The sequence below is a fragment of the Buceros rhinoceros genome, unplaced genomic scaffold (genome assembly GCF_000710305.1).
Source record: "Buceros rhinoceros silvestris isolate BGI_N320 unplaced genomic scaffold, ASM71030v1 scaffold26505, whole genome shotgun sequence".
Classification (NCBI taxonomy): Eukaryota; Metazoa; Chordata; class Aves; order Bucerotiformes; family Bucerotidae; genus Buceros; species Buceros rhinoceros.
The window spans coordinates 27,933-39,416 of NW_010415088.1; the positions used below are offsets into that span (position 1 = coordinate 27,933).

Consider the following 11,484-nt stretch of genomic DNA (forward strand, 5'->3'; position numbering starts at 1 on the left):
GTAGGGAAATAAGGGATGTCCGTTTTTTAAACATCTGAAATGCTGAGTGTACATGCGAAAATGAAATACACAAAAAAGATCCAGCACATACAGTAATTTCTAGCAAATGTAGCTACATCTTAAATCCAAATGGCTGTTAGACCCTTATGTCTGTAGGATGATGCCTGTGCGTGTGTGTGTGTGTGTGTTTACCGTGGCTGCAGTGGTCTTCTCGAGTTCACTGCAGACAGTTGTTGTCACCATGGAGTCATCTCTGTAAATTCTTTTCTGGCTTAAGAGTGCTAACGAAACGCCTCTGTCTGCTGTGGGGCAGCGGAAACACCGAGGTGTCCTTATCTCAGTGATTAGTTGCTCGAGATAAAAAGTCATAAAAATCTTATTTTCTATTTTTATCTGCCAGCAAATGAGTCTGTTGGGGTTCTTTGTTGTCTGTCTGTTTGTTTGTTTTTAAGCCCTTGGAAGGTTGATTAGGAGCATCATCCGGCTGCTGCCTGACAAGATTCTGTTTTGCATTCTGACAGATTCTGGTTCGTGCTGAGTCAGCACTGAGCTTCAGCTAAGGGCTTTAGGAGGAAATTTTGTAAGACTTGTATGTGCGCCACCCTGCAGGCAAGCGTTCTTTGTCTGTTTGTCCAAGGACATGTGTACTCGTCTGTCCTGTGGAAAGCCACCAGCAGTGTCGCAGTGGTGGAGCAGCCGAAGTTGGGTGCATACGAGAACCCTTTTGGTCATCCCCCACTGTTCCCAGGAGCAGGTGTCGTCAGCTTAGACTGAGCTTACAGGTGAATAGCTTAAAACTTAGTGTTTTCTCTAGAGAAGCTCTGGCTGCAAAGGACTTTTGCAGAGGAAGAGCTGGCATCCTGAAGAGCAATGAGTGGACATGAGGCAGCAGTGTGTCCTCACACCAGAGACTTTGCTGGATTAGCAGGAGGTCAGCATCAGGCTAAGGGATTTGTTCTTCCCCTCTATTCACCTCTTGGACCTCTCCTGGCTTCCCACTACAAGGAGAGTGTGGGGGCAGCAGGTATGAGCCCGGTGAGGGGCTGTGGAGGTGGTTGGGGGCTGGAGCACACGGCCTTGGAGGAGAAGCTGAGAGAGTGGGACTTGTTCAGGTCAGAACAGAGACCTTAATGCTGGTCAGCCACCTAAATGGGAGGTTGCAGGGAAGATGGAGACAGACTGTGCTCCGAGGTGCATGATGATAGGGCGAGAACCAACAGACACAAGCTGCAGCAGGGGAAATTCTCTAGGTAGGAGGAACGCTTTTTTCACCATTGAAGTGACAGATACTGGAATAGGGGCTCAGAGAGGCTGAGAAATCTCCTTTCTCGGGGTATTCAAAACTTGACTGGACAAACCCTAGCGAGCTGAGCCAGGCTGGTCCTGCTGGGGCATTGGGAAAGAAGCCTCCAGGGGTTCCTGCTAACCTAGGTCATGCCAAGATGCTGTACTTTAGAAGCAAGAGCTGCTTGCAGCATAGGCAGGACCTTTTCGGCAGTAGTAGCAGTTGCACTGTTCCAGTCAATACTAACAGGCAGTACGTCAGGTTTTTTTGCCTTGGCAGACAAGGTGGAATAAGATCAACCTTTCTGGAAGCCATTCGTATGTGGGAGTAATGCTGCCTTTAGCAGCTGGTGTGCTTGGTACAGAATGCAGCACTGAGAGGGTTTAGCAGAGAGTTTATAGCCAATCACTGGCTTTGTCTGGCCTATAATAAGGTTTTGTCCACTCACAATTGCTTTCCTCAGTCAAAAGAATCCAATTTCAAATGCCCGATGTCCCCTGAATATCACGTAAAGTTAAGCCACTCTCCAGAACCCTGTACCTTGGAGAAGCAAGCACCAGCAGCTGCCACAGGTTCCCCTCCCATGCGTGAGACCCATGTGTGCCGGATTCCTCGCCACAGGGCCAGCAGAGTTCCACGCTGGGTGCACATCTGGTGCTTTGCAGAGGGCCTTCATGGACCAATTGGACCTGCTCTGGAGGAGCAAGATGCGACCAAGTGGAAGTGAAATATCACCTGGGTGGCAGCTTGTGGAAGAAAGGTCTGTGTCTTGTTGCTTTCCTTGCTGCTTGACAGAGCAATTAATTCACATTGGCTGATCAACAGATCAGTCAGACCTTTCTTCTTCTCAGTGTCCTACAGAAGGAGGCTTTCCAAACAGAAAGGGCAGAAGAGCAAAGGAATGAAGCACTGTGACATGAACATGAGTGATTTGGCAGCCTGGGTTTTCTGACATGAGCATGTAGATTTGCTGACTGGATTCTGTCAAGGAGTTTCTCCTAGGACAGGGCAAGAAAGTAAAATGGAAATAAACCCCTGGATGGAGTTAGGACCTTTCCTGGTGCAGAGATCGGGGCTACCTGTTGTATACTGAGCACTCATGAATTCCGAATGGGGAATTACTGCCTCCCTGTGCTTCCTGGCATCGTTTTTTCCCGAGTTTGCCTGCGAAGTGGCCAGTTCATTCCTCATTCTTTGACTAACCTGCTTTTCTGTAGCTGCATGCAGTGGAGATGTGATACTAACACCTTCCATGCCTTTCCAGGGTCACAATGCACCGGCCTGTTTAGCACCACTGTGCTGGGAGGCTCCTCCAGTGCCCCCAACCTCCAGGACTACGCACGCAGCCATGGCAAAAAGTTTGCCAGCAGCCTGACATACAAAGACGGTATGTGTGTTCCCTGGGCCACAGGTGGTTAATTTGTGGACTTTGGTGTCTCAGGGTGCTCCTGAGGCAGAGCCTGAGTCTGCTGGGAAGGGTGACAGTGAGCACTGATGGTAATGCATTTTATCATATCCCGAGAAATTGTGGTCCCTGCTAGGGCAAGGCAGGAGCTGACATCATGCAAGGAGTTTCATGCTGATGTCTGGAGTTGCTGAGGTCTGATTTTGGTCTGACATTGTCATACTGCTTGCTGTTGTGGAGGAGGATTTATTGGTCTAGATATGAAATAGGTTTGCCCTGGTATGGAAGTCCAGCACATCACATCATCTGGCTCACCTTGGTGGTCTCGCTGGTGCTAAATAAAGCTTTTGTGGAGACGCTTATCTTCACCCTGCAGAAGGTGGAGCCATCCCTAGGGCAGAATGATGTGCTTGGGGGTGGGTAAGATAGGTAAGGCTGGGCACGTGTAAGAGTCTGAGGTAGCTGTCAGAGAGCAAGTGTAGTATAGTAAAACACTTGAGGTAAGTGGGATGCTCAGATGAAATACTGCAGAAGGACCAGGAAGTCTGTTTACTGGGCAGCGCTGCTGAAACTGCCTTACCATTCAGTGAGATGGGCTGGTGAAATGCCCTTGGATCGCTAGAGTAAGCGTTGCCTGATGCACACGGGTGAGGGGGTGTTGCCAGCTGCAGTGAGCACTAGGGCGCTGTGCATCGAGAAGCAGAGGGTGTGTTGGTGCTTCCAGGAGAACTGGAGCAGGAGGAGGGCTGCAGCACCCTGCAGCTGCCGGAGGCGGGTAACGCACACCCCTGTCCCGGTCCTGGTCCGGGTGGGGGGCACTAGGACTCTGTGAGTGCTGGGTAACAGGCCGTGTGTGGGAAGGCTGCGCTGAGCAGCGCAGAGCAAACCGCCTCATGGACAGGATCTGCAGTGCCCTGCCTGGAAACCCACCTAATAATGCACGGCTCAGGCTTCCCAGTGTTGAATGCACGTAGGTAACCTGCCCTCTCTTCTGTCTCGTGTTAGCTCTGACAAACGGTGTTTTAAATGGTGCTTCACAGAGTCTGAGGGGATGACAAGGTGGGGAGATGCGTAAGGCAGTGATCTGGGGCCTTTGGAAAACAGGAGGTTGGTTCATGTGGATTTTTGTCCAGTTTTGAGGCAAGGAGGATGGCCTGGCAAACAAATCAGGGTGGAGAGATGCTCTCCAGTGCTCAGCCCTTTGGAACTGTGTGAATGCCGTTGCATCGAGACCATTCTGTATTCTGGCTTTCTGTGCTGCTCCTTGGGGACTGTGTCGCTTGTCACCTCTGCAGGGAGCTCCCTACACACCACAGGCTGTGAGCAACAGGGACAGGGAGGGTGAGCTGGAGGATTTTAACCCCTGCTGAGCCAATCCGAGCTGCTCAAGGCAGCAAGTGATGGCTGCTCAGGTGTTCCCAGAACAAGCTCATGGTGTTTGGCACAAGACCCGAGTGTGAATACCAGGAGGGCTGCTGAAAAGGCCAGCAAGGGCTCTGGCTGCTTTTCTTCCGTAATTCTGCAAGCAGCGTGAATCCCAGGCAGCGCTAATGCTCAGGGAAAACTATCAAAGGCTGCTCGCTGTGTGCCCGGTGGGACAGACCAGATTCGCGCAGTCCTGGGGCTGCGCTGCCTCTCTCTGTTGGCTGCGTGGGAGCGCGCCTGCAGGTGGCTACTCGCAGTGAGGGCCCAGAGCAGAGTCCTGCTGCATCAGCCTAAGGTCAGGGACAAGGCCCTGCATGCTGAGACACTGTTGTGCCCTCAGGTACTTAAAAGGCAGATTTGTTTAACTAGTGTGTGACTGACGCAGCCCAGGGTTATTCCTCTTGATGTCACTCTTCTTTTTCCATGTTTCTGGGTGTGCTGTGGCACTCTGTGCTGCCAGCACCTTGCTGCAACAGCAGCAGTTGTGAGGGAGGAGCGGGGGGTTGGAAAAACAAGTAGGAGGCAGAAGGGCATTCAGCTTCTGGGGAAGGTAGTTTGGGATGTGAGATAAGCCCTTGATCTGCATGTTCCTGCTGGCTGAATGAGCACCAGTGAGATGCTGAACCATGGCGTTTGAACGGAACATCGCTGGAGCCGCACGCAGAAAGTGCTACAGCAGCTACAGCAGCTCTCGGAGCACGTTTGGGTCAGGGCTTCTTCCGCAGTCGTCAGCTAATCCCGTTTAAAACCCTTCTGGTCCTGGAGCACACCTTTGCATGAACTCTGGTATTTTTTCATGGCTGTGATGCTTCAAGGTGTGGTGCATGGCTTATAGCTCTTCATCAAAGCTGGCTCAAGCGAGTTCATATGGCCCTTATTTCTGAAGTCTGTTTTGCTGGGGGTGGTCAAGGGACAAGGAGCACTTCAGTGGGAGGCTGTGTCCCGGCTGTGGGTGGAGGGGAGGTCCGCTGAGGGCTGTGGTTTGGCACTGGCGTGTCTGAAGCCAGGGAGGCAGTAAGCTGTGCTGCGGTGCCGCTGAAATCGCTGTGCTGTAGAGGCGAGGGGAGATGCGGGGTGGAACGGAGGCGGTTACCAGCTGCCTGACTGCAGCTCCAGGGCTTGGGCTCTTCTAAGGGACTGCGTGCGTAGGGAAGATTGTCGTACTCTATTTGTTGAGTTTAAAGAAAGAAAACCAGTTTTTAGGGCTGCTCTGCTGGTGAAGGAAATTGCAGCAAGTTGAGAGTCGTTTTAAATACATTGTTTGGCCCGGTCGGTGCACGTAGCTAGAGAAGCACAGCGGGGTGTGGAGCACAGGTTGATGGGCGTATCTGCTAACCTTGTACACAGACCCTGTTGACTCGGTAGAATGGATGCATGAAGCGTGAAAGAGAAATAAAAGCATTTTCAGGAATTTCCTGGAAGTTCCTAAATAGCAGCAAAAGGTACGATTGACTGGGGCCTCACGTCAAATCCGAACCGGGTGGTCTGACCTAGGCCGTTCTTTCCCGTGATAGCCGAGGAATTTCCAGAGTGGAAGTTCTTAGCCTTTCGGGTTTTTTTGATGCATACAGAGACTAACCCATGTCCTCTAAAGCTCCTCTGCTTGCACCCCATCGGATGGCAGAGTCTGTCCTTGTGCTCTCTTCCCGATGGGTGATTTCTGCGGGAGAGCTTGGCCTGCCCTGGGACACAGCCAGAAGGAGCCTGTGGACCGCTCTGACGGATGTCTCCCAAAACCTCGTCTGTACCGAAATGCTTTGAGCAACAGAACTGTCGGGGCATGTCTTCTGTTTGCTCCCTAGTCAGTCAGTTGATTTACCTTTAAACTCATAAATTGCTCTGTTTAGCTGCGTCAGGAGGACGTTCTGAGCTGCGCTTACCCAGGCCAGAGCTCCTCAGTTCCTCTGCAGAACGGGTGTTGTTTCCCTTGGGTGGAGGGGAACCCTGAGGACTGTCCTGCTGTGGTGCAGCCACTTGCTTGGCCGTGTGCTCCCTGGCTGCGAGCATGGCCTGACCGCACCGAGAGCTGGGCTGAGCCCGGGTGACTTTCAGGATGGCCTGAGGTGTGGTGGGAAGGTATGAGATGCTGTCTGTGACTGAGTGTGGCTGAGGTCTTCATAGCATCAAGGGAGACCTTGGCAGGGCAGTGGAAAGGACATGGTGAGCTGCAAGAGTGTGAGAGGTTCAGTTAGACCCGCAGGCAGTGCTGGGGGTGCTACAGCATGTGTACAGGGGTCAAGAAGAAGGTGAACCTGGAAGGGTAGCTGCAAGCGTATGAAGGTGGGGATCCTCAGAAGCAGCTGTTAACTGAGATGATCTGTTTTTATTTCCTCAGAGCTCTTGTCTATGCCAGCCGTAAAACGATTTTCTGTGTCGTTTGCAAAGCATCCGACTAATGGTACGTTTGCTTCCTTGATTTGACGTTCCCTCACACTTCTAACCCCATGCTCACACTCGGTTCTCTCTGCCCATGTTCTCCTCTCAGCCTTCTTGTGGTTTTTTTTTTTGTGTCTGTGTATCTGGTGTCCAAACACGCTTCACCTTCCCCCATTGTCTCCTTGTGACTAACGTGTTCACCCATCCTCTGTCACTGCTCAGTGGCTCCTCTGCTGTCCTCTGAGGCACTTGTGTCCCAGCCAAAAAGGCAAGAGCAGCAGCTCTGCGAGTGGGCTCCTAAAGCAGCCTTCAGTTCCTCTGCTGATGTTGAGGCCTTCTTTCATGCTCTTTTTTGGGGGGTGGGGGGAGAGTGCTGTTGGATTTGGGGTGGAGGGAGGGGGATATCCACTCCCTATCCTAAGAGATCTGCAGGTTAGTTCCTCAGTTTCTACAACGCAGATTTGCAGGACCAAAACAAGGATAGCCTGAGGCTACCCATGTGTCACCTGCAAGAGCACAGTCTTCTTGGGAGAGAAGGAGGTGCTCACAGCATTCCCTCTGCTGTTCCTCAGCACAGTCCCCTCAGGAGTACCGGTAACCTGGAGGCCTCTGACTTGTCCTAGGGCAGTCCCCGGGTTACTCTGAGCAGGCTGGTGCTGGTGGGAGGAGGCTCACCTTTCCTGCAGCCGTCCTGGGAATGGTGACTCTCCAGAGCTTTCACTCTGCTGTCAGTGGACAGTGCTGGCTTGGGCCGCTGCTGAGGTAGGAGGGAATCGGCACTGTGTCACCCCGGGGTGATGTCACCTGCTTCATTGCTGTCCTGCTCGTAGCTGTGAACAGACTTGGTGAAAGACGTCTGGCAGCGCTTCCGTTGGCTCTCTAGCTCTGCTTAACGTTGCTGCTAACGTGACAGCTGGGCCGGCAGTCTTTAGAGGTTAAAGACCACTCCGTCGTAGCAGAAGCCTTGAACTAGTGTTTATTATCCATTTCTTGCACAGAAACATGTGAAAAGGTTTGTTTCACAGCACCCCTCCTACCTCATGGCTCCTGCTGTTGAGACAAGTTAGAACCAAAGCAGGTCACTGGAAGATGCCAGGTTAAGTATCTCTGTGTTGTGTGATCGAGGCTGCTTCTGCCCTCTTGTTGCTTAGTAAATATGAAGATACTCTGCTCTGCGTGATCTGGAAGATGAAAGAAGTTCAGAAGAATGTTATGAAGACCAAAGTTTTGGGAAAGATGAAAGGGGAGAGGTCTGCTAAGTGTGGCTTTATCATTTCAAATAACTGAAGGGAATGTATTTTCTGTGTTAGCTTGGTTTTGTTTTTCCCAGAGTGGCCAACTGCTCAGTTTGTTTGTGTGTCTGGATACCATCCGAGCTCACGTGGTGTATGTCAGCAGGATGTGTCGTTCTATCTTGCCAGCAAAACTTGTACTGAGCACCAGCCTTTCCTAAGACACGCTGTAAAGCAAGTGCCCCAAGAACCCGATGAGTATTTCTAATGGCAAAGCGCTCCTTAATCCAGAAAACAAAGACAGAGGTCCAGCAGCTGCAAGCTTGAGGTTAGGCATATTTTATTTAGGCTTGGCGCTGGTTTTAGCAGGAGGGATGTTTAGCCACCATTGTGAACTATTCGCCCGAGGATGCAAAAGCTACTCATGGCTCTGAGTCTGGGTTTTTTTTCTGAAGAGCTGCCTCAGTGTGGTGAAATGGGATGGACCAGTGCAGTGGCCAAGCACAGCGGAAGGCCAGATGGCTCATGGCCTGGTCTTGGGTGTGTGACCCGAGTCCTGAGGCTGTATATGTGGAGGCTATCACGTGCCTGCATGCTGTTGTCTTGTCTGCCCTGCCAGGATGTCGCAGAAGATTGTGCAGGGCTGTTCCAAATGTCTGGAGGGTGGAGGTCAGCCCTCCTGTGCCCGCTCTGTCCTTCCGCACTCGAAGCACTGCGCTCTCCAGCTGTTTCACGCTGGGCTCTTTGCTCTCTTCCGTGTGCCGAGGTGTCTGGCTGTGCCTGGGTGCAGGGCTCGAGTGCTCTGCTGGCAGTCTGCATTTCTTGTCTCAGCGGGGGGAGGGCCTGACCATCTTGTCCAGCCAAACTTGAGCTGTGTTCGACTTGGAAGATGTCCTAAAATCTATTCATTTGTCAAACTTCTGCTTGCAAAGCTGAACCCTGGCTGCTGAGGAACTGCCCCTGCGCTGCAGCTGTGCCGGGGTGGGAGCTGGCCTGCTGTAGCGTGCCCGGGGCGGGTGGATGTGAGGGTGTTCCTGACCTGCTCGCTTGCCATAGGGATTGGGCTCCAGTGAGTGGTGCAGGTCGTTCCCACCCGGTAGCCCATTCCCACTTCTCCACAGCTTCTCTCCCCCAGCTGCTCCTGCCCCTCTCCTCTCACTTTCTGTGGCCCCTTTCCTCCAGATGTGCTTGAGCACCGCCACGTTGCCCAGTTGCTGCGCCGTTTTTCCTCTGACTGTGCCTCGAGCCGGAACATCTGCGTGGATGCCACTCTGGTCCATCACCTGCAGCACTGCTCCTACCACCTGCGCCTCTTCAGGAGCTGGCTGATCTCAGGGCAGGAGGACTTGGAGTGTCTCTACGGTATTGCACGCTGCAGCTGCCTGGGCCCCCTGCTCCTGTAGCTGAGCAGGGACCACTGTCTGCTTGAGAATGCAAAGTATGCTTTGCTTCTAAAAAGGGAAAGCGTTCCCCTCACCATGTCCCGTAAGGCTCTGGGCTGCTGCTGCAGCAAGCTGTGTGGGCTCTTCTGGGCAGTTCTGGGGCCTTAGGAGGAGCCTTTCCACATGGAGCCAGTGCTCTTTGTGTGGCTGTAACTCTGCTCTTCCCATCCCAGGCAATTGTTCGTTGCCTCCTTCCTTTAGCCAGGGTAAGCCCTTAACCTTCCTCCAGGTCAGGTGCTGAGCTCCCAGCGGTGCGATGCTCTGCTGGTGTGGTACCAGCGCAGGTCTCGGTGGGGCGCCGCGAGGTGTCCTGTTATTAACGGAGGAACCAAAGGGAATAGTGAGAGTACAGGGAGAAAGAAGATTAAGGAGGTGCTGCAACTGGTCACATGCAGCGTGAACTTGCCCTGGAAATTTTGGGGAAGCGAGCACTTGTGGGATTGCAATGTTTCTAGAGAGACAAGGTAGGGTAGAAACAGAGCTTCTTTGTGGCTGCACTGCATGGCATCTGTTCTGCCTGGTAAGATCTCGGCAGCATGTTGTGTCTGCTGGGGAGAGGCAGGCGATTTCAGCTCTGCATCCAGACGTTACATATCAAAGCTTGCTACCGCTTCTCTGGTATTGTTCAGCCTCTGGCAGATGTGAAGTACGATGCATTGAGGTCTCAGTGCTTCTCAGACAAGTGGAAGGGTTCCTCTCCGAGAGGGGCAGCTAGCTCTGGCTGGCTCTTGGAGTTCGCCTGGCACCATAATGCCTGCTTGGTGCTCGTGGCTTGCTGAGCCGTGTGCTGTGATGCATGGACCCCATTTTTCACTCAGACCAGAGGTGGAAGGGGCAGAGACAGTGTAGCTTTTCATGTAGTGAAGCCACAGGATCAAGCATTTTCAGAGCCTGGAAAATGAGATTTTTTTCTTACCCCATCTGTTTTTTCTTGATATGGCCTTTTCTGTCAAGTAGGTGCTTTGGAGATGGCAGTTGCTTTTCATATATAATGAGGACAATCCTTGGTCTCCTAGCAACACACACTAAAGAGGGGCAAAATTGCTTCGAGGGAGGAGATGCTGGAACACAGCAGGCTGCTCCGAAGCCAAAGCAGAGCTTCCCCTGCTGCCGATCATCTCCTGCGAGCTCCGGCGGGGAGAGGAAATGAGCTCAGCACTTTGGGCAGTGATACCCCAAATATTGCAGCATGGTGCTGGGTCGTGCAGCCTGCCCTAGTGCAGCCAAACGTGTGAGTTAGGTGTCTCAGCGTAGTGGCCTTCCTGTGTGGAAGAAATTGGGTCTCTGCAATCCTTTCTTTCTTCCTGTTTTCCCAGTCCGCTGTCAGGCCCACGGTCTATCAACATGTTTGGGATTTCTGCTGGGGTTCTGCTCAGAGCAGACATTTCTCCAGCCTCTGTAGCTGACAGCCCAACTTCTCCCCTTGTGAAAAATACATACTTCTGTCCTCTCTTTCTTGCCTTTCAACCATACTTCTATCCACACGATGAAAACGTGATTTAAAAGATAGAACCAGAGAGTTAGAGTATGCAGCTGGCATCCATAGTTGGGAAGATCAGTGGTGGAGCCCTGAAGAAATCTGTCCGGGAACCCATGCTTACCTGTGTGGTCATAGCTGGGAAGAGGAGAGTGTGAAGCGCGTTCCTCTGGGTTGTGAATTGCAGTGGGACTGAAGCCAAAGGTCAGCTGCGAAGAATCAGAGAATGGCCCCGCGATAGCGAGCGGGCAGTAAAACAGCAGGTGATGTTCACTGTGAACAGACAGAAACGACAACGGGAAGCAGCCCTACGGTGGTCTCTGGTCGGACCATCACCTCTTGGGATGGTGTGGAGAAGGTAGAAATCTGCAGTTGGGGGAAGGTGTTTGTGCTAGTGGTTGGAGTGGCCTGGGGCAGGGAGATGGGGATCCACAGTTCAACGTCTGTTCCAGTGCTGGAGTGGGAGTTTTCTCATGGAGTGAGGAGAGGCAGATTCCAACAGAGGTGAGGTTTTCCCTTTTTCCCAGTATAAAAATCTGCTTGGTTTAGTTCTACTGCTAACGCCTTTGGTGGAATTTCCTTCCAACCATGAAAATGCAACTTGTGCCTCTGTGGGCTGCTCTTTGACTTTGGTACAAATGAATGGAATTCTGTCTAATTTCTTGTGCTGTTGTCTGCATCATGGGCCTCAGGAGATGAGTTTCAGAAAGCAGCAGCAGCAGCGGAACAGTCAGCTCAAGGTGGCTGTCAGGCTGGAGAGGTTCCTGTGGTTCACGCTCATGCTGTGTTTTTGCTGCCCCTTCCCCAAAACGTTGGTTCTTTGCTAAATGTGTGTGGTTCAG

The 11,484-nt window shown here is 52.2% G+C and overlaps 1 protein-coding gene across 1 annotated transcript in view; it reads left to right on the forward strand.

The window, feature by feature from the left end:
- Positions 1-11,484, forward strand: part of PPIP5K1 (diphosphoinositol pentakisphosphate kinase 1) — a 39,186-nt gene that overhangs the window by 23,471 nt on the left and 4,231 nt on the right. Inside the window, exons 25-26 of the mRNA XM_010137303.1 lie at positions 2,550-2,672; positions 8,906-9,085. Of these exons, the coding sequence (XP_010135605.1) occupies positions 2,550-2,672; positions 8,906-9,085 (303 nt within the window). The remainder of the gene's footprint in view (positions 1-2,549; positions 2,673-8,905; positions 9,086-11,484) is intronic.